Here is a 24,338-nt window from a genome sequence, read left to right on the forward strand (position 1 = left end):
AAAATCTTAATTTTCTTCGCTCTATCAGAGCAAGTTAGTTATTGTGTCAAAGCTCAATAGCTAACTACACATGTTTCACACCACCCAATTTAGATTTGAGTTTTAGTCACTTCCACTTTTGTCTTCACGAATGAACGATTGATATTTAACTAATTGATTTTTTTTTTCACTTGTTGAGATTTAACTAAATGAGCTTGTGAACGGGTGAGATTTAATTTGTGAAAAGAAAATTTGCAAGCAAGAATTTCCAAATTGAAGTTTAGGGTAAAAATAATTCGTGTAATAAAATTAGCAATTAAAATTTAAACCATATATATAATAAATTGATACCATATGGATAACAACAAGCCTACTAAAGAAAAGAGATGATCATAAACATGACTTGATCATATTCCCCCACTAAATTATCATTAGGATTGTACGTATTTCAAAACAAAACTACATTTATAGAATTTTATTGTATTAATATTATACAACCATATTAGAATAGCATAACTCTCTGGTTTTTATTCCATTAAGCACACAGTTCAGACGATTAAAGAGATGCCTTCGTCTGTATAGGAATTTTGTCTGTCACTTCTAGTATCATCTCAAACGCATTTTTCAAGCATGACTTGAACTTTTGAGGATCAATAAAACCCTTCTGAGTTCCAAAGGAAATCCTCAAGTCACCCATATAACTGACTATTGTTATGATAATGTCCTGCAAAACCATCAAAATCTCGAAACGTTTAATAAGATGCGTTAACTTACAGAGAGAAGCACACTGCTCTAACTTGACCTGTATTAATTACATATGCTCAAAATCGGACACATCAACGTACTATAAATATATACTTAACGACGTACCTGAGGTATACCTAAAACCATAAAGTATACACCCTTGATTGGATGATCAGCCAAAGCTATTTTCTCGACAGGCCCTATCATATTTGATATCATGAGGCTCGACTTCATCAGTCTGTTGTGCATGTATCTTGATGCTGCCTGCAACATCAATACCATTTCAAGGAGGATTACTTTAATTATACCATAGGTATGGTTGATGTTGTTTGCAACATCGACCATAAATACAATATGTCTACGCATATTATAACACATGAATTAATAAAACCACATAACAACATGGCCATCCTCATACTGAAAGTGTATTGAGAGATGATTACCCACCTCATGGCCTCTAAGCTTGCTCACAATTTCAAATAGCTTGTTATAGAAATAAACAGAAAAAGAACTCCTCTTCCTCTTAATACGCTTTTGTGCTTCGAAGACGAAGTCCAGCGGGTTCGAGATTTCAGTTAAATTGGGCATGGAAACCGGCATGAAAGCGATTCGGTTCCCCCATGGCATCTCAGAATTGGGTCCGATCATCTGCTTCACCGGCTTGTAATCACCATGAGTGATCCTAGTATTGACCAACACCAGCGCTCGGCAGCTTGCTGCGCTGCTTGATTTTTGGTTATTATTAATAATCTCTTGCATGTACAGTCTAGTAGCAAAGAACACTATTCCACATGTCACATCATTTATCGTCTGCCATAGCAAGACAAGAAAAAATTTCGATCACACAAAATGATATATATGAACAAAAAAATATAGCGACCTAGCTAATTATAATCACATATAGTATCTTACCACGTTGAGCTTGTTCTTGATTAGTTTGATTTCATCAAGGGAGAATATCAAGCTTGATATATCCATTGGCAGAAACTCAACTCCTGAATTCCCAGATCTTATCGGTGTTCGATCATCTTCAACGAAAGCGCTCCAACCCAAATCCTTCACAGCATAAAAAGCTGAGGTCAATTTCTGAGACACCCACCTCAAAGCACTCTTATAATAATTGTCAAGTCCCTTTCTCTCGGAACCTCGGCGCGACGGAAAAGTTAGAGGAAGAGAAGGATCGTCAGCTCTTTGCAGACAAGAAAGAAAAGCACTCATGAAGGAGTAGCCATCGCCAAGTGCATGGTGAAGCTTGAATATTAGGTTACCCGCTGCAGTGGAAGTTGGATATTTGATTATGTGAACTTCCCACAGTGGTTTGTCTTCTGGGTATTTTTCCAGTACTACTTTTGATATGTAGTCACCGAGATAAAGGTCGTAAGACTCAGGTGGCAATACTCCAGAGGGAAAAATAGGGACGTGAACATGATCTGTGAGCTTCACCTCAACCTTCTTCCATTGTTTCTCTCCGTCGACGTCAACCTGCGGAGGATTTTTCAAATTTAATATTAAATTAATTTCCTAATTATAATCATTACCATGATAGGAAATAGTGTTTTCTAACATTCAAAAGCAATTAGAACTATTTCAATAATGATATTCTTAGGGGTGGTTCGATATGGGATATCATACCGAAACTAGTATCTCGAATCCCAAACCGAAATTTTTCGGGACGGGAATTTGAAGACCAATCCCAAACCAAATTTTCGGGAATCCCGAAATATTTTCGGGATTTCGAGACAAATCGGGAATCCCAAATTTAATTATGAAATTTTGAATTGTTGTTCAAATATATAATTCAAGAACACATTCATGAACTATGAATGTCATTTCATTCACACTACCATTTAATCTAAAACTAGCATGCCTGACTATTTTTATCATAGTCAAAATTCAAATTAATTAAACCCTTTTTGCAATCTGTTGAGAGACAAAAGAATCTAGCCTTCTGAAATCATTAGCCATAGCAGCAGCAATAATAAAATCCAAATGAATATCAAACAGAACATGAAAAATATGCAAGGTGTAGGGCATTCCAGGTTGCGGAGCATGAATTAGAAACTACTAGCATCAATTATAAAAGAATAATATATATAATATATATGTATAAATATATATATATATATATATATATATATAATAATTAATATAATATGTTTTCAGTTCGGTATGGGATTCCCGAAATATCGAGAAGCCAATCCCGAATCCCGTACCGAAAATTCGAGATCGGTTCGGGATAGCATCCCAAAAATTTCGGGAATTTCGGTTTGGGAAATTTTTGGTTTGGGATCGGGATTTTTTCGGTTCGGTTTGGGATTTTCGGGATTTTTTTCCACCCCTAGATATTCTTACCATATTTTTGTACCACAATTGTATATCATTTTAGGTGACATCTAATATGAACAGCCACATCATCTAAATTAATTAGCATTTAATTTCAAACTGTTAATCAATAATTAATAAAAATATTGTTAATTAAATAATAATTGCGGTATATGAAAAGTCTCCTTCTTCCTTCCCCTATCCATTCTTCTTCTTCCTTCCCTTTTTTTTTCATGCCAGTTTTTTTATTGATTTATGTTGATTTCCATGATTATGGTCAAGCTTTACAGAATTTACTCATACACTACAATCACCATTGATTTCTATCTCCAGACTCATGCCCCGTAGCCCCAATCCTCATTCCCCTGCAAGTATTTTTGTCTCCAATCCTCATTGGTACTCCATGGTTGTTCATCTCGTGATTTTTTTGTTTTCTTTTCAAAATATTTTTTTTGTGGTTTAAAAGAAGGATTTTATTTGATTATTTCATTTAGTAATGCCTATTAGCTTTCATGGGAATTAGGAGTCAAAATCAAATTTGTCTATTGGATTAAGGTTCATACCTAGTTAAGTTACTAACGCTAGAGGGAGATCTTGAAGTTTGCAATTTTCCTTATTTAAGTGTTTTAATTAATAAGAAAATTGAAATTAAATGATGTAGCTTGTCCAACTCATCTGCCACCTAAGATGGTAAAGAAAAGTGGTATAAAATTGTGGTAAGAATAGCATTATTCTAACTATTTTTTGCAAAAAGAACTTCAAAGCACTTAAATTTTTAATAAAAGTTCGATCGTACATTTCTAATAAAAGCATTTATACATATGTTAGAAGTGTCTTTTAGATAAGTAGTTCCAACAAATCTTTAATTCAATTTGATCAATTATTTAGTGTAAAGACTCTAAGTCTTTATCTTGAGTTTTTACTCATACGTCCCAAGTTCGAAAAACTCGCCTTCTCTCTCCGTTAATAAGTATAAATTTAAAAGAAAAAAAGTTGATAATTGAAATGTTTATGACTAAATTTCAACATCTCAAATAAAAGCATATGAAGAGAGAGAGAGAGAGAGAGAGAGAGAGAGAGAGAGAGAACCATGATGGAGCAGAAGCGTGGGTTGATGTGGAGGAAGACATCCTGAAGGAAAGACATGATCTTTGATTCATCGATTGGAACCTCAGATTCCAAAACACCAAGAACTGACATGGATAACACCGAGGTGTTGAGGCATTGCCCAGTAGGACTCACCGGCTCATTGTAATAATCTCCATCATCATCCTTAATAAACTCCATCTTTTTTCTTTCTCTGTCTACGTTAACAACAAATTGTAGTGGTTTAGTTCATTTGGGGTTGCTGCATGCATCTTAATTTATAGGGCATCTCTTACGCAAGAATGTGAGTAAAATGGTCATTTGATTCAATTATGAAAAATGACAATATTGAGGGACCCATTGTTAGTCTGTCGCTTCATAACCCTCTAAGAAATTAAGAACGCGATGTAGTTGGTGGTCAATGTTTAAAATGTTTTAATTACTAAAAATTTGCTATGCATTTTTATCCTTGTTCGCACAAGTCGAGTATTGTACTGCCCGGCTGATGAGAAAGACTTGTATGGAATAGATACATTGTTACAACACGTGGTGTTTCGTGCAATACAAGAACATGCGATGATCTTTTATTTTTTATTTTACATTATTATACTAACCACTCAAGGAGAATTTCTTGTATGGCACGGGTACATATGGAGTTTTGTACTAATAATACAAGGACATGTTTTTTTTTTCTTCACATACTTTTATGTTATTAGCACGAGACGCCACCATAACAATCAACCAGTGCCATATATAAGTCTTCCCTTAGGCGAGGCGACCCACTAACTAATTAGTATATGGGACAACCTGTTTGCTCCATGATTCAAACTCAAATATAGTTCCCATATACCTTACGATCATTAATGCTTTCAGGCAAGCGAAATTTTCAAGAAAAAGAATTGGCTCCTTAAGGACTGAGGAAGCACTACCCTCCTGAAGACACTTCGTACCCAATTCATATAACTTTATGCTTATAATTAAAACCGTTTACATTATAACTCATGTAAAGATTATCTCTACAAAAAATTTAAAAAATATGTGATCGTTTGGACATCAAACTGTAAAAGATCAAATGATTTGCATCATTAAAAGTATTATGAACCTTCTATCTATTTACTATTATGAATGACTAAATGACAATAATTTTAATTGATTTTTTTTACAGATAATGACTTATAATATGAACGGTTTTGATAATAAATACAAAGTTCTGCAACTTGGTCACAAACAGTGGTGTAGCTAGAATTTTATGTGAGGATATGCCTCATATAAATGTTAAAAAATAAAATAAATAGTTACAAGAGAGTAGAAGTTGTGAGCTAAATAAATATTTTAGGCACTAAATATTTTTTTTCATGTTGAATTAACCTTCCAATATTAAGTCGATATAGAGAGTAATTAAAGATTAAAGAGGATCAAGAGAAATTAACCTTTCAATATCAACTCAATAAAAAATGGTAGGGAGATCATATTTATATACTATATTTGGAGATTGCATAATGCGGCAGCTGATGATTGGATTCATTATTTAAATCATTAAAGAAGGAATTGTATGAAATTAATACATTGTTATGTGGGGGTCCATGCAATATAAGAAAATGTGTTAGTTTTGTTTTTTCTTTTTTTTTTCACACTATACTAACCAAGCGAGAAGAAGGACTTGTATGTCACAAGTATTCACATGGCATCATGTACCAATAATATAAGGGCATATGAGTTTTTTTTCACATATTTTTATGTTATTGGCACAGAATGCCATGGTAACAACAAACCAATGCTATAAACAAGTCAACCAGTGCCATATATAAAGTCTCCTCTTAGGCGAGGAGACCCACTAACTAAATTATATATGGGACAACCTGTTTGCTCCATAATTCAAACTCGAATATAGTTCACGTAGTAAAAGCTTACGATCATTAATGTTTTTAGGCAAGCAAAATTATCAAGAAAATGACTTGGCTGCTTAAGGATTGAGGAAGAACTCCTCAGGACACTTTATAGCCAATTCATAAAACTTCATGCTTGTAATCGAAACCATTTATAGTATAAATCACTATGTAAATATTATTTTTCCAAAAAATTGAACAAATATGAGATTTTTTTGTCATCGAACTGTATAAAAATAAATGATCAGTATAACGGTATTATGAACCATTTACTATTGTTGAATGACTAAACAATATAATTTTAATTGATTTTTTATAGAACTGATCTTTACATAGAGACTATAATATGAACGGTTCTATATAAAAACTTAATGTATATTTCATATATCAAACAGTTTCAAATTCATACATAAATAGAAGAAGAAACGGGAAAGAGAGTGAAGAACAAAAGGTAGGGGACAATGGCAGCTAAGCTAGCTTTACAGCTAGGGGACAAGGGCAGCTAAGCTAGCTTTACAGCCACTAACAAGCTTTACACTGATGAGGGAATAACAACAGCTAGATAAAGACTTAGTGCTAGTATTAGCTGTTGTTATTCTTCCAACTGTATTAGGGTTAAAGACTGATATTCAATACTCCCCCTCAAGCTGGATCGAGAGATTTTCTGGATCCAAGCTTGAAGAGAAGACGATCAAGTTGTGCAGAAGGAAGAGGCTTGGTGAACACATCGGCAAGTTGATCACTGGAGCGAACAAATACAGTTTGTAACAGCTTGGACTGAACTTGGTTGCGGACGAAATGACAGTCAACCTTGATATGCTTTGTGCGTTCATGGAAGACGGGGTTGGCAGTAATATGCATCGCTGCTTGATTGTCACAGTGGAGGAGAATTGGCTTGGAAGAGATGATTTCAAGATCACGTAGCAAACTCTTTAGCCAAATTAGTTCGCATGCAGTAGATGCCATTGCACGGTACTCAGCTTCTGCGCTTGACCGAGCTACAATGGATTGCTTTTTGCTCTTCCACGTGACGAGGTTACCACCAACAAGAGTGCAGTAACCAGTTGTGGACTTGCGATCTAGTACGTTGCCTGCCCAATCAGAGTCTGTGTATCCTTCAATGGTGAAGTGTCCGTTGTTTTGCATGAAAATCCCGGTAGACATTGAGTTTTTCAAGTACCGAAGGATCCTTTTAACTAGTTGCAGATGATGAGATGAGGGAGAATGCATGAACTGGCTGACAAAGCTAACAGCATAAGCAATGTCAGGTCGGGTTATAGTCAAATAGATAAGTTTTCCTACCAACCTTTGATACTCCGATGCATTTTCAAGCTGGATGCTTGAGGTTTCATCCTTGAAATTTGTTGGTAGTGGTGTTTTGGCAGGCTTGCAATGCATCATATTGGCTTCTTCTAAAAGATCGAGAACGTACTTTTGTTGATTTAGAAACAGACCAGTTGGAGATTGATCCATTTCGATTCCAAGAAAGTATCGGAGTCTGCCAAGATCTTTGATTGAGAAGGTTGAATGTAAGGTGGCTTTGAGAGCAGTTATTTCTTCTGGATTATCTCCTGTGACAATAAGATCATCAACATAAACAAGTACCACCAATCTTCCATGCGTACCATTCCTAGTGAACATTGAAGAATCTGCATTGCTTCGTTTAAAACCGGATGACATAAGGACTGAGCTCAGTTTTGAGTACCAAGCCCTTGGAGATTGCTTGAGACCGTAAATGGCCTTGTGAAGCTTGCATACTATTCCTTGTTCCTTCTCTCGTTCATGACCAGGTGGTAGGTGCATGTACACCTCTTCTTCTAACTCCCCATGTAGGAAAGCGTTTTTTACATCCATTTGATGTAGAGACCAGTGTGAATTGATAGCCACATAAAGAAGGACTCTAACTGTGTTCATCTTTGCCACCGGGGCAAAGGTTTCTTTGTAATCTACCCCGAAGGTTTGCGTGAAGCCCCTTGCAACTAACCTTGCCTTGTGCCGCTGTATGGTTCCATCTGAGTGAAATTTTGTCTTGTAAATCCATCTTGCCCCAACCACTCGTTGATCTTTTGGCAGAGAAACAATGCTCCAAGTTTTATTTTCATCGAGTGCCTTCAGTTCTTCAAGCATGGCACGCCTCCATACAGGAGATTGGTTTGCCTCTTCGAAGGATCGAGGCTCAGAGTTTTGAGATAACTTAGTAACAAAGGCTGCATGAGATGGGGAGATTTTGCTGTGGTAAACCATTTGTCCAATAGGATATCTAGGCGTGTAGATTTCAAAATCATCAAGCCTGGCTGGAGGTTGTCGGTTTCGAGAAGGATTCCTTTGTGGAGGAGGAGGTTGTTCAAGTTGGGGTTCTCTCCTTTCGTGGAGGACTTCTTCATCATTTGCTTCCATATTTTCAGGAGCTGGCTCTATCTCAACAGCTTCATTGTACGGTGTTGACAGCCTTGGATCATCAAGGAAGAAAGGAGTGGGAAACACTTCATATGTGAGCTCCTCCTGAGGTTCATCATCATGCTTCTGAAAGAAGGAGTGTGTCTCATCAAACCGTACATCCCTGGATACAAACACCTTTCTGGTCTTAGAATCATAGCATTTGTATCCCTTTTGGGAAGTTGAGTAGCCTACGAATGCACACTTGATAGCCCTTGGATCAAGTTTATCTCTGTGAATAGTTTGAATGTGCACATAGCATACACATCCAAACACACGGAGATGACTTATGTCAATATCTCTCCCCTTGAGAATTTGGTAAGGAGATTTAAACTTCAAGATTCTGCTAGGAAGGCGATTGATGATGTATGCAGCGGTTTGTATAGCTTGAGACCAGAACTTCTTTGGAAGATTTTCTTGTAACATTAGTGATCGTGTTTTCTCAAGCAAATCTCGGTTCTTCCTTTCTGAAATGCCATTTTGTTGTGGCGTTCCTACACAACTCGTTTGTTGCAAAATTCCATGCTCACTTAAGTAAGTTGTCATGATTTTGGAAGTGTACTCAGAGCCATTATCAGACCTTAAGATGCCAATATTAGAGTTAAAATGATTTTGAACTAAGTTATGAAAATTTTTGAAACACTGGAAAGCTTCGTGCTTGAATTTAAGTAAATACACAAAGGTAGTTCTAGAGAAATCATCAATGAAAGATATATAGAATCTTTAACCATCAAAAGACTCTAAGGTTGCAGGTTCCCAAATGTCGGAATGGACAATTTCAAAAGCTTTGGTAGCTCTAGAGAGAGAGTGGGGAAAGGGTAACCTGGTAAACTTAGATTTGTGACAAACTTCACAATCTGGGATCTCTTTACAGAAACTAGGAAAAATAAAAGACATAACATGTGAAGAAGGGTGAGCTAATCTCATGTGCCACAGCTGCTCCTTGTTTACTGTGTTTGAGTTTACATAGAAACTCTTTGGAAAACTTGAAGAGAAGTTGACATAGTACAGGCCATTGAGGAAGAAACCTTTACCAATCGTTTCCTTCGAAACTCAATCCTGGAAAATCACACAGTGAGTGGAAAAAATTGCAAGACAATTGAGCAATTGTGTTATTCCTCCTACTGACAGCAGTTTGAAAGGAAAAGAAGGGACATGCATGACAAGGGATTCTTTTTTACTTGAGAAGATTTTGAGTTTCCCTATGCGTACTATACGAACTTTGGTGCCATTAGCTACGGAGACAAAAGAAGGAGTGGAAAAGTTTTGAAAATCATTTAGTAAATATGCATCGTTAGTCATGTGATCAGAAGCTCCTGAGTCGACTATTCAAAAATCACGACTACTACTAAGATCCAATGCAGTGGAAATAGTTGCAACAATACCTGGTACGTCTTTTTGTGACACTGAGCTTGATTGTTCGAGGAAGCCAACAAACTTGCTGAGTATGGCTGAAGGACTTTCATGATTTGTTGTTCCTTGTTTCTGTTGCAAGAAGTTAGCAAACTCATTTATGAGAGTAATGGGACTAGAAGAAGAGTTCATCACATTATTGGAGGCATTGTCGCAAACAAGGTTTCCTCTAGGAGTGTAGGCGGGCTTCATTTGGTTTCTTGGTGCTCTTCCATCATCGTTGAACTTGGGTTTAAGTTCTGGATGAAGAATCCAGCACTTTTCTTTTATGTGTCCAACGCTGGGACGACCTATCTTCACACAGTGATAGCACTTTAAGTCTGGTCGTTTTCCCTTGTATGGTCTGGAAAAGGTGAAGGCTCTCGCTTCTGATGGCCTAAGATCTGATTCTCCAACGACCACGTCTGCATTCATGACCTTCTTTCTTATTTCTTCGCGTTGAATAACATTGCAGACCATCTGGAAGGTGGGAAGTTCAGGTGTCATCAAGAGATGGCTTTTAAGGTCTTCATACTCTGGTCCAATGCTGGCAAGCAACTGGAATACCTTGTCTTCTTCAGCACGCTTTAAAAGAATGGTTGTATCCGTGGTATGAGGCCTGTAGAGATCCAATTCATTCCATTTGGCCTTCAAGTTGCCAAGATGTTGAACAAAGGAGAGATTTCCCTGTTGTAATTCTGTAAGACCTTTCTTCAGCTGGAAGACTCACGCAGCATTGTTTAGATCTCCATACATGTCTCGTACAGAATTTCAAAGGTGGTGAGATGACACTGAATAACTGAAAATCTCAGCCATCTTTGGTTCCATAGAATTTAACAGCCAAGACATGATAAGTTGATCTTGGGACACCCATGCTGCATAATCTGGTGAATTTGTTTCGGGCATGATATCATCCTTTTGAATGAACGGGAGCTTTCCACGTCCTCCAAGAGCGAGAGAAATAGCTCGTGACCAGGGCAGATAGTTGAATTCGTTTAGGAGCACATAGCTCAAACGTTGAATTGGGTTGGTATCCATGGTTTCGTTTTTTGAAATTTTCTCTGATGGTGTTGCCATAATGGCTTAACTGGTTTGGATTTGGTAGGATTTCAGAAGAACACAGATGCAGGTCCAAGAGGGATCACTGCTCTGATACCATATAGAAAAACTTAATGTATATTTCATATATCAAACAGTTTCAAATTCATACATAAATAGAAGAAGAAACGGGAAAGAGAGTGAAGAACAAAAGGTAGGGGACAATGGCAGCTAAGCTAGCTTTACAGCTAAGGGACAAGGGCAGCTAAGCTAGCTTTACAGCCACTAACAAGCTTTACACTGATGAGGGAATAACAACAGCTAGATAAAGACTTGGTGCTAGTATTAGCTGTTGTTATTCTTCCAACTGTATTAGGGTTAAAGACTGATATTCAATAGGTTCCGATAATAAATACGAAGTTCCACAAATCAATCACAAACAGTAGTGGAGTCAAAATTTTACGTGAGGATATGCCTCACATAAATGTAAAAAAAAAAAAAAAAAAAAGATAGAATTTACAGGAGTGTATAATACATGCTTGGAGTTGTGAGCTAATTAAATTTTGAGGTGCTAAATTTTTTTTATATGTTAAAATTAACCTTCCAATATCAAGTCAATATAGAGAGTAATTAATAAAAAATTAAAGAAGATTAAGAGAAATTGACTCTCCAATATCAAGTCAAAGAAAAATGCTAGGGAGACCTTGTTTTTAGATCATATTTTGGAGACTACGTGAAGTGGTGGTTGATGATTGGATTCCTTATTTAATGATTAAATAAGTAGTCCAAACATTAACTGTCACATTATGTGGTATCAAAACATGGTTCAAGTAGCATCACCCAAACCCAATATAGAATATATAGGAAATTTTGCAAAGAAAAAAAATGAGAAGAATGGATTGGAAAGTTGGAGAACAACATATATGAAATTTTAAAATTAGTAAAAAGTTATAGAAAACGGAGAGATTTACAAACCTTAATTAATATTGTTGTGGGTTGGTTTGGATGACAAAATATATGAAATTTTTTAGAAGAGGAGGAAAACCTCAAAGTGTATATTCTTCGGTTGGACAATGTGAAAGAATATTTTTTCTATGAAACTAAACCAGAATTTAGATTTAATTTTAAGAGTTATTGATTTGTTTCCTACTTTTGTGGGCAGGAACAAGAAACAAACCTTTTCGTTCATCAAAGAAAGAGTTATTAAATGACCTAGTGGATGGGAGGGAAAGTTACTAGTGCGGGAAGAGAACTTCTCATCAAGGTGGTTGCTCAAAATCTTCCTGCATATGCAATGAACTGTTTCTTATTGCCAAAGACTTTTTGCGATTTCCCGAATACCCTAAAAATACACTGGTGGTCAAAGGAGAAATTATGTAAACCTAAGAGAGGGGGGGGGTGCTTTTAATTTGGCAGTGTTGGTTAAACAAGAGGGTGGTGTTTAATCCACCAACCAGATTCCTTGGGTGCTAAATTGTTTAAAGCCATACACAATCCCACGTCATCTTTTCGGGATGCAACCAACCCATTCTATAGCTCCTATTGTAGGATTAGTATTCTGAAGGCGCGTGAGGTGCTTAAGGGGGGTTCTAAGTGGAATGTGGACAATGGAGAGACGATACAAGTGTGGCATAATCGGTCGCTTCCACCGCCGAATACATTTGAAGTGTTATCAGTGGCACCAGTACTCTCTCGCGAACATATGAAGGTTCAACAACTTCTTGATCTGGTAAGCAAACCTTGGCGGCTCGAGGTGATATCAGATTTATTTTCGAAGGAAAAGGTGAAACTTGTTAGAAATTTAATATTAGAATATTAGTATTATTAATATTTAAATATTAAATATTTTAAGTGAATGAAAATTAAAGTGGAAAAACTTAGTCGGTCTTAATTGCCAATTTGGGTAGTCTACGCAACTGTTCGGTTTAATTTTGTGTTGTCATGAAAGTTGTTATGGGATGGATTAGACCAGTTACTCTTGTTTGAATTTAAAATAAGAGTATAACTGTCTATCTAAAAGGACATACCAATTAAACTAAAGGCAGGATACATGTGATGTATCATTCGGTCCCTTCTGTTTGAACCACTTGAATACATTAATGGTTTTCTCCAGCCATTTCATGTAGTTGGGCTATGATTGTTGAACAAAGGGATGCATCCTTTGTCCTTTAAAAGAAGGCATGTCAATGCCTATAAATAGATCAGTAAGTCAGCCATTGTTGAAATGGTTTTGCATCCAGAAATCAAATAGAAATTAGAGTAGTTTAGTGTCTGAGAGAGAGAGAGTTTAAACACTTTTGGTTCATTGTTCTTTGTGGATTGGAGTGCTACTTCCGAAAAGAGAAATATCATTGTATCCTGGGAGACATTTGCTAGCGCAAACCTTGAGGCACCAGTGAGGGGCAATCTTGTCTTAAGGCTATAGAATCAATTCTAGTCTCAATCTCTTTGTATATGTAATAGCAATGGTGGAAAACTATATCCTTGCAGAAGAAGAAATAGTGTTTGAAGGAAAGAGAGAGAGAGAGAGAGAGATGAAGTTTTTTATTAATGTTTTTCCTTAACAAATTACAATGACAGTTATCAAAGGTATATATACATAACAAGGTTGCTTACTCCTTAAGCTATTACAAGATTACAAGATGCTTACACTTGTCACAATTACAACCATAAGATCACAAGCTGTTAAGCTTGATACACTGTTAACATCCCCCATCAATCGCAGGATGAAGTTTACTCAGCCTGAGATTGGAACAGTGTATCTGAAACAAAGGAGTAGACAAACCTTTGGTAAAGATATCAAAAAATTGTTCATTCGGGGAAACAAAATGCACTTGAAGTAACTTCTTGGCAACCCTCTCTTGGACAAAATGTATATCAACTGCAATGTGCTTCATCCTTTGATGCGTAACTGGATTGCAAGCTAATGTTATAGCAGAGAGATTGTCACAAAATTGAGTAGTCGGACAAGGCACATCAACTCTGAGAAATAACAGAAGTTGCTTAATCCAGTCAATCTCTGTAACTGTGAAGGATAGAGCTTGATATTCAACTTTAATTAAAGATTTAGAGACTGTATTTTGTTTTTTTAGGACCAAGAGATGGGATTAGAGCCTAAGTAGACCACCAAACCTGTTGTAGACCTTCTGTCATTCGGATCCCCAACCTAGTCAGCATCACTGAATGCATGTAAATCTAAATCTCCTTTGCTGAATCGAATACCATAGTTCACTATACCCTTCAAATATCTAAAAATTATCTTCACATCTATAAAATGGGATTCCATGGGACAATGCATAAACTGACATACCTGATGAACTGAGAAAGCAATATCAGGTCTTGTAAAAGTAAGATATTGCAAAGCACCCACCACATTTCTATAGAGTGCTGGTTTATGAAAAGGTTTGCCATCATCTTTAAGTAACATATTATGAGGTAGACATGGAATGTGACACGATTTGGAGAGAGCCATATCAGTCTTATTTAGCAAGTCTATAACATACTTGGACTATGAGGGAAATAAACTAGTGGCACTGTGAGTGATTTGTATCCCTAGAAAATAGTGTAAGGGCCCCAAATCTTTAATATCAAATTCCTGAGCTAAAGACTGGATGACATCTGTAATAGTTGCAGTATCATTGCCTGTATGTAGTAAGAAATCCCATAGTAGGTAAGAAATTAGTGAACCTCTCATTTCAGGCCCTTGGGGATTGTTTTAAACCATATAGAGATTTGTGCAGCTTATAAACATGAGAGGGTTGTTGAGTGTTCACAAACCTTGGGGGTTGAGACATGTATACCTCTTCTTGTAAAATTCCAAGAAGAAAGGCATTCTTCACATCAAGCTGCCTTAAAGTCCAACCAAACTATGTAGCTAAAACCAAGATTAGTCTAACAGTTGTAGGTTTAATAATTGGACTAAAAGTCTCCCCATAGTCAATCCCTTCTTCTTGGTTAAAGCTATTTGCAACAAGTCTAGCTTTATACCTTGACATAGTTCTATCTGCATTTCTTTTAATTTTGAAGACCCACTTACACCTTACCAAATTCTTATTTGTAGGAAGAGGAACCAAAGACCAAGTGCCCTGAGAATGCAAGGCTAAGAGTTATTCTTCCATAATTGTACACCACATTGGGGATTTAAGAGCTGACTTGTATGTTGATGGTTCCACCTAAGTTAAATCAACTGAGTTCTCATCTACAAATGTTGAGAGAAATACTTTGGCCTTGAAGATCCCAATCTTGGATCTGGTTTGCATAGTATGTGAATTCATAGATGGGATAGAGAGAATAATTTGTAAACTCTCAGGTTGAAACTCAGAGGATATCTCAGTGCTGGCATAAGAGTTGGATCAAAAAGACAAATATGTAGCCACAAGGAAAGTGGAAGGAACAGACTGTGTTGAAGTTGAGGTAATGGATTTTGAAACTGGGTTTATAGGGCCATGTGAATGTGGTAGTATAATAGGTGACACAGGAACATGCATAACAGATGATGACTTAGTGGATGTAGTGGACGTGGGAACAACCAGATTATCATGTGTAACATATGGCATGAGAGCAGAAGAAGACATTTGATAAAAATGAGAAGAAGATCGAGACAAGTATTTGGAAGACAACAAGACATAAGGAAATTTACTCTCATCAAATATGACATGCCTAGATATATAAACTTTCTATTGAGTCACTTCATAGCATATTCTGGAAACAAATCCTAAAAAGACACATTTTGTGGTTTTAGGTTGTAACTTGGTACTATTATTAGGTTTTAACAATGGGAAACAAGAGCAGCTAAAGATCCTGAGATGATTGATGTCTGGAATATGGTTGAATAACAACTCAAATGTGATTTGTTATTCAGTGTTGGAGATGGCATTCTGTTTATGAGATAGACAACAACTTGACAAGCAAAATACCAGAATTGAGGAGGCAATGAGGCAGTTTGCAAGAGGGTGATAGCTATTTCAACAATGTGTCTATGCTTCCTTTCAACTAAAACATTTTGTTCGGGGGTATATAGGCATGAAAGTTGATGTTTAATACCCTTATACAAAAGAAGTTGTTGAAATGGCTTGCTACTATATTCACCTCCTTCATCACTTTGTAACATTTTAACAGAAATGGCAAAGTGATTCAAAACAAAGTTGTAAAAGGCAATAAAGGTTGAACAAACATCAAGGTTCTAAAAAACGCTAGGCGCTAGTCGGACTAGCGCCTAGCGCCTAGGCAGATTTAGGTAAATTTTTTGTATATCTTGTAAATAAGTGCATATTGACACCTAAAAAAAAAACTAGGGAACTTTAACGAAAAACACCCGGTACTGTTCACTTTAACGAAAAACCACATTTTTACACTAAAAAGTCAATCCTGGTACTATTCACTTTACCCTTTATTTTGTCCTTATCATTAAAACTCAAAGTTTTCAAACCCTTTTCATTAGTTTTCCTAAAAAACTATACTTGTATGGATAATAAAATAATGATAAAATGCAAATTAGGTACACTATTTCCATAAGTATTGGATGAACTTGTAGTAAATCCATCATTTGCAAATTAGATACACCATTTCCATAAGTATACCACCATGAAACCAAAAAAAAAAGCACGCAATTAATAAAAAATATAAAATAAAAAAAAAACTCCTAAGACTGCCTAGGGCCGCTTAAGACCGCCTAGGACCGCCTAGCCCACCTAGCCCGCCTAACCGCCCAACCCGCCTAGCCCCAACCCGATTTTTCCTCCCGATTTGACCAAAAACGCCTCGGTTGCTAGGTGCCCAGCGCCTAAGCAGCCGCCTAGGGCGTTTTTTAGAACACTGACAAACATCACTTTTATTGATTATAGGAAAGATCTAACAATATCTAGTGCATTCATCAATGAATGTTACATAGTGTTTAAACCCCTGTACAAAATTACATGGAGAAGGACCCCAAGCATCAATGTGAACCATATCAAAATGATGCAGTGACTTAGAAGCAGAAGGAACAAATGGCAATTTACAAAATTTTCCCTCTAGACATGTATGATACATCACAGACTTATCATCAAGTTTAACATAAACATTTCACTTTCTCAACATTGTAGAAACTATAAAATTGGATAGGTGGCCTAATCTACTATGCCATAGACTATAAGATATTTGTTGTCCAAGAAAAGCAGCTTGTACTTTGGGTTGGAAGGAATGATTTAAGGCGAGGAGAGGAATATGATATAATCCATTACTGCAAAGTCCCTTGAACAGAATCCTTCTTGTGGCTTTGTCCTGGATCCAAAAATAGAAAGCATCATAGATTAACCAGCAATTATTATCCAAGTACAGTTTATGCACATATAAGAGATTTTGAGTTGATCTAAGGACATATAAAACAGAATTAAGTCTCAGTGATTTAATAGGTGTATAGAGCATGGAGGAAACAATGTGGGAGATTAATAAACCTGCATCACCACCAGTTATTTGAATTGTTTCATTTAAAGGGAATGGAGAGGCCAGTGACAAATTGTGGAGATCTGCAGTCCAAAATCAATAAGCCACATCTGTTGAGGACGAGCACTAGGAGAAAGAGATGGAGCAGCAACGTGCATAACTGATACTTGCTCAGATTGAATGTTTGCATTTCGAAAGTGACAAAATGGGGCGCTGTGATTCCTTTTCCCACAAATTTGACAACCTTATGTGATAGGATTTTCAGTATTTCTAAACCTGCAAGTAACAACTAGATGTTCATATTTACCACATATTTGACATAGGGTCTGGAAAAACCCTTGTGATCTTGGTGGAGAGGCACTAAGAATACCAGGAGCATTGTTACTAAAGTTACCACACTTTGCAGTGCCAAATCGAGAATGAGAATTATAGTAATGATTGCCTTTACCCTTGTTTTTGTTGTAACTGGACTTATAGCCAGAACCATTAGACTGATAAAAACCTCATTGAGAACCATATGAACCTCCATTTGAGGAATTACCAAGTTTAAAAGAACTCCCATTTAAGGAATTATTGGCTACCATTGCAGAAAGGAAATGAGTGACAGGAACATTGGGTATCATTACTTCTTCAACAAGCAACTGTGAGCGAAGATCCTTCATAGAAATAACATTCTCCCTACCTCTAATAATAGTTCTCAGTGTATTATATTCAGGAGATAGAACATTAAGAGTCATGATCACAATATCATCATCATCAAATAAAACCTCGGCAGTAATGAGTTGCATAAGCATCAGATCATGCATCTTCCAAATCTTGTACTCATCATTGTCAATTCTCGGAGTAGAATCACTGGAGTACATAGTGGAGTCACTCGTATGTTGTGAACAAAATTTCGAATGACAAGTTTTAGAATGTATTATCTCAGTCTGATACCATGTAAATATAACAACAATGGAGGAAAACTATGTCCTTACAAAAGAAGAAAAAGTGTTCGAATGAGAGAAAGAGAGAGAGAGGGAGAGAGAGAGAAAGAGAGAAAGGAAGTTTTTCATTAACTGTTTTTCCTTAATAGATTACAATGATAGTTATCAAAGGTATATATACCTAACAAGGTTGCTTACTCCTTAAGCTATTACAAGGATTACAAGATGCTTACACTTGTCACAATTACAACCGTAAGATCACAAGCTGTTAAGCTTGATACACTGTTAACGTCTACAATAGGTTTGGTTGTACTTTAAGGCAGCTTGATGTGAAGAATGCCTTTCTTCATGGAATTTTACAAGAAGAGGTATACATGTCTCAACCCCTAGGGTTTGTGAACTCTCAACAACCTTCTCATGTTTGCAAGCTGCACAAATCTCTATATGGTTTAAAACAAGCCCCAAGGCCTGGAATGAGAGGTTCACTAATTTCTTGCTTACTCTGGGATTTCTCACTACTTATTCTGATTCCTCCTTGTTTGTGAAGCATATTGGGACTTATGTGGTGATTCTCTTATTGTATGTAGATGATATAATCATCACAGGCAATGATACTGCAACTATTACATATGTCATCTAGTCTTTAGTTTAGGAATTTGATATTAAAGATTTAGGGCCCTTACACTATTTTCTAGGGATACAAATCGCTCACAGTGCCACTGGTTTATTTCTCTCATAGTCCAAGTATGTTACAAACTTGCTAAATAAGACTGATATGGCTCTTTCCAAATCGTGTCACACTCCATGTCTACCTTATAATAGGTTACTTAAAGATGATGGCAAGCCTTGTCATAATCTAGCACTCTATAGAAGTGTGGTGGGTGATTTGCAATATTTTACTTTTACAAGACCTGATATTGCTTTATCAGGTATGTCAATTTATGCATTGTCCCATGGAATCCCATTTTATAGATACGAAGAGAATTCTCAGATATTTGAAAGGTACAGTGGACTATGGTATTCAATTCAGCAAAGGAGATTTAGATTTACATGTATTCGGCGATGCTGACTGGGTTGGGGATCCGAATGACAGAAAGATTACAACATGCTTAGTGGTTTACTTGCTCTAATCCCATCTCTTGGTCCTTCAAGAAACAAAATATAATCTCCAAATCTTCAACTAAAGCTGAATATCGAGCTATATCCTCCACAACTGCAGAGATTGACTGGATCAAGTAATTTATGCTATTTCTCAGAGTTGATGTGCCTTGTCTAACTACTTTATTATATGACAATCTCTCTACCATAAAATTAGCTTACAATCCAGTTATGCATCAAAGGACAAAGCACATTGAAGTTGATATACATTTTGTCCAAGAGAGGGTTGCCAAGAAGTTACTTCAGGTGCATTTTGTTACCTCGAATGAACAATTTGATGATATCCTTACCAAGGGTTTGTCTACTCCTTTGTTTCAGACACATTGTTCCAATCTCAGGTTGAGTAAACCTCATCATGCGATTGAAGGGGGATGTTAACAGTGTATCAAGCTTAACAACTTATGATCATATGGTTGTAATTGTGACAAGTGTAAGCATCTTGTAATCCTTGTAATAGCTTAAGGAGTAAGCAACCTTGTTAGGTATATATACCTTTGATAACTGGCATTGTAATCTATTTAGGAAAAATAGTTAATGAAAAACTTCCTTTCTCTCCTTCTCTTTCTCTTATACCATCCACAAAACCCATAATACTATGGCCTTCCAAAAGAAGCTCCATCTGAAAATGCCATGTGAGATAGTTGGATTCATTGAGTTTCACATAAACTGAAGACGAAATTGATGAAATTAAAGAAGTAATAGGGGATTGGAGAATTTGCAATTGTGTAGCAGTCACCATGATCGACTACCAATCAAGATTCTGAAGAAGAATTCTTTGAGGTGTAAGATCAAACACCTGATATGCAAGATTATGAGCACCAAGAACCAGAGAAGAAGAGGGTGATGAGACCCTGAAATCGAATAGCAGAGCGGAAGTATAAGAACCAAGATCAAGAAACTGTTAAGCATGAAGCTCTTCTGGCGAATGATACCATGTAAACATAACAGCAATGGTGGAAAACTATATCTTTGCGGAAGAAGAAAGAGTGTTCGAATGAGAGAGAGAGAGAGAGAGAGAGAGAGAGAGAGAGAGTTTTCCATTAACTGTTTTTCCTTAACATATTACAATGACAGTTATCAAAGGTATACATACCTAACAAGGTTGCTTACTCCTTAATCTATTACAAGGATAACAAGATGCTTACACTAGTCACAGTTACAACCATAAGATCACAAGTTGTTAAGCTTGATACACTATTAACACTCTTAAGGTTCTTCTATTCCTCATTCTTCTTGCATTTGTAGAGATTTTATTGTCTATTATTTAATAGTTTATAATATAGCAGTTGTTCCAAAGTTTTTTTTCCAACAAAACTTATACACACTATGACTATTAATTTTCGTATGTCGACAGATAGATTGATATGGCATTTTCATGAGCGCTTATGGCAACCGGTGCTTGGAGGAAGGAGTGCATTTCGTTTGTATATAGCACACATCGAATTGCTTGTAGTTTGTGAAGGTCTTTGGTTACCAAAGCGTATGAGGGTACAACAGATTATGGTCGAGAGTGATTATACTCATGCTCTTGCTGCGATTAACGACCAGTCTAGGGATATATCTGCTAATGGTATGATTGTGGAGGATGTGGTGCCGGTAGTGGCTGTATTTCAATTAAAATTGTTCATGTATGTCCCTAGAAGTTGTAATAGGGTTGCCCATAGATTAGCTCAGTATGCCGTGTGAATTAGCAATGAATAGTTTGGCTCGAAGATCCACTTGACATTCTTCATTATCTCATCATCCAAGATTTGATATAACTCTCATTTGAAGTCATTATTATATCGTCTCTTTCAAAAAAACAAAAACAAAAAAAAAGAGTTATGATTTGTATACAAAATAATATGTTAAATTTAGTTTAAGATAAGTGTAGTTGGCACTGAAAAGAAAAACAAACCTCTTGTTTAACTACTAGTGAATGGAATTTAAAAGTTTTGTGTAAACTAAAAGAAGTAATACTAAGTTACCAAAAAAATAGATATAATACTAGATTATTTAGAAAAGGGTGAAAGATTGAGGGTAGGCTTGGCCTCCTAGGCCTATGCTGGCCCTATAGTGCCTCCGCCGCTGATCACAAAGTATCTTGATGATGAACTCCTAAAAAGCCATGCTTTTCTCAATTATCAATGTAGTAATATTACTTCTATACCAGTACGAGAACTAGGTGTTGAAAGAGACGGAGCTAGGATTTAAAAATGGACAGGGGTACATGTGCTAGATTATTTTACTTTAGTATAACAATTAGAAAACTCAGATGGTGACTTTCATGTTCTCGCTTTTTCACATGCAGTAGCTTTTTTAATTAGGTGTTGAGTTTAAGTTGGAAAGTGGTGGGCAGTGTTTTAGAATTTGGGTTGACCACAAAGTGTGGAGCGAGAAAATGAAAGATAACATCGAGTTCAAAAAGAGTTTTACATCACCTCTCATCTAAATTTACCATCGTATGAAAAGATGACATAATACTTAAAACATAAGATGATATTCTACACATGGACCACAAATCCTTATTTTGTCCTAAAACCAAAAAAGAAACTTCTATCGTTCATCGTCCCATACCACTTAAGTTCTTACTTTTCTTCGAACTCTTCATTTAATCCAGATTAGGATGGTCAGGCCTTGTCATTCAAAATAATTTCGAGGTATTTGGACTTGTGCTTTTTTGTTTCAAGTCCACGTCAACGCTGAGAAACTCAGGTCGTCCAACGTTTAATACATCGGTTGCTCAATCCCATTTCAAATATGATACGCCTCCTATGTATAATCTCTCTGTCACATCAATTTCGATAGGTTCAGTGTATATAATATTAGATATAATGGTCCATTGCTGGACTGTGATTTTGTAAAAAGAAAACAAAAAGCAACTTTCCCTTGATTTCAGAAAGACGTTTCAAATGCAAATAGCTAAACATGGCTAAAACCAATGCTTATATAGAGACAGTGTGATTAAGGGCTGGTTTGGTATTGCTGTGCTTTTGAAAAAAGCTGCTGTGAGAATAAGCGGTTGTGCTGTGAGAATAAGCGGCTGTGAAATAAATCAGCAGAGTGTTTGGTAAACTTTTTTGTAAAAGTGCTTTTGAAAAAAAAAGCAGTCTGATAGTGGGTCTTTTCATTAAATGAGCACTGTAGTTCTGTGTGCTTTGAAAAAAAACCAGTTTTCCAAAGCTACAAATTGCAGCTTCAGCTTTTTCCTTTGATTTCAGCTTATTCTCACAGCAGCTTCCAAAATAAGCTTTTTTTTTTAAGTTTACCAAACACCAAAAACACTTCCAGCTTTTTTTCATAGGAGTTTTTTTTAAAATCACCTCAACCCCAAACTGGGGCTAAGAATGGACAACCAGCAAAGCCAACTCATACAACTAAGGGAGAAATCAAAGTGATTAACAATATGGGTTGTTTAACGATTTCTTTTTGAGTTTTTGGTTTTTGATTTTCAATTGTCATTGAAAACGAAAACCGAAATCTTATTTAGTAACTATTTTTATTTTTTATTTTTTATTTATTTATTAGTTTATTTTCTTGAAAATTGAAAATTGATGGTAAATATGTAACATCCCACATCATCCAGGGGAGTGATCTTTAAATGTATATTCTTATCCCTACCTAGCACGAGGTCTTTTGGGAGCTCACTGGCTTCGGGTTCCGTAGGAACTCCGAAGTTAAGCGAGAAGGAGGCTAGGTCACTCCCAGGATGGGTGACCCACTGGAAAGTCGCTCGTGACTTCCCAAAAACAAAACCGTCGCTCGTGACTTCCCAAAAACAAAACCGTGAGAGAATGGTAAGCCTAAAGCGGACAACATCGTGCTACGGTGCTGGAACGTGTTCGGGATATGGTGGACCCAGGCCGGGATGTGACAAAATACTTTCAGTTTTTAATTTTGGGTAAATTACATAGTAGCCCCTCAGGTTTGAGCTCTATTGCAATCTCATACAACATCTTTAAAACATTTCACTTTCATACCTCAAGTACTATTTTATTTCAATTTCATACAACCGTTAGATTTTCCATCCATGGATCTGTTAAATGCTGACGTGACTGCCACATATATGACACGTGGCTGCCAAATGTCTGCCACGTGGCAAATAAAATAATTTTTTTATTTTTAAAAAAAAAAAAACATATCTTCCACTTTTTTTTTTCTCTCTTTCTTCTTCTTCTCTCTCTTTCTCTTTCTCTTTCTTCTTCTTCTGGGTTCGGACCTCCTTTTTTTTTTTTTTTTTTTTCTTCTTCTTCTTCTTCTTCTTCTCCCTCCTCCTCCTCTTTCTTCTTCTCTTCTTCTTCTTCCTCCTTCTTCTTCTGGGTTCGGTCCCTTTCTTTTTTTTTCTTTTTTTTTCTCTTTCTTCTTCTTCTTCTTCTTCTCTTTCTTCTGGTTCGGACCTCCTTTTTTTTTTTTCTCTCTCTTTCTTCTTCTTCTCTTTCTCTTTCTTCTTCTTCTTCTTCTTCTCTTTCTTCTGGTTCGGACCTCCTTTTTTTTTTTTCTTTTTTTTTTTTCTTCTTTTTCTTCTTCTCTTCTTCTTCTCCCTCCTCCTCCTCTTTCTCTTTCTTCTTCTTCTTCTTCTGGGTTCGGACCTTTTTTTTTCTTCTTCTTCCTCCTTTTTCTGGGTTCGGTCCCTCTTTTTTTTTTTTTTTTTTTTTTTCTTCTTCTTCTTCTTCTTCTTCTTCCTCCTCCTCCTCCTCTTTCTTCTTCTTCTTCTTCTTTCTCCTCCCTCCTCTTTCTTCTTCTCTTTCTCTTTCTTCTTCTTCTGGGCTCAGACCTTTTTTTTTTTTTTTTTTTTTTTTTCTTCCAATTTCAGGTTTTTAAAAAAAAATTAAAAAATTATTTTATTTACCACGTGGCAGACATTTGGCAGCCACGTGTCATATATGTGGCAGCCACGTCAGCATTTAACAGATCCATGGATGGAAAATCTAACGGTTGTATGAAATTGAAATAAAATAGTACTTGAGGT

At 36.3% G+C, this 24,338-nt stretch overlaps 1 protein-coding gene across 1 annotated transcript; it reads right to left on the reverse strand.

Moving 5' to 3' along the window:
* Positions 1–288: 288 nt before the first annotated feature.
* On the reverse strand, positions 289–4,376 carry LOC103429564 (wax ester synthase/diacylglycerol acyltransferase 11-like). Its single transcript, XM_070807327.1, has 5 exons — positions 4,135–4,376; positions 1,636–2,205; positions 1,171–1,533; positions 850–987; positions 289–703 (listed from the first exon to the last, which is right to left on the reverse strand). The coding sequence occupies exons 1-5, from the start codon at positions 4,330–4,332 to the stop codon at positions 536–538; spliced, it is 1,437 nt and encodes a 478-aa protein (XP_070663428.1). The 5' UTR covers positions 4,333–4,376; the 3' UTR covers positions 289–535.
* Between the last annotated feature and the right edge of the window lie 19,962 nt (positions 4,377–24,338).

Source organism: Malus domestica, chromosome 10 (genome assembly GCF_042453785.1).
Source record: "Malus domestica chromosome 10, GDT2T_hap1".
Taxonomy (NCBI): Eukaryota; Viridiplantae; Streptophyta; class Magnoliopsida; order Rosales; family Rosaceae; genus Malus; species Malus domestica.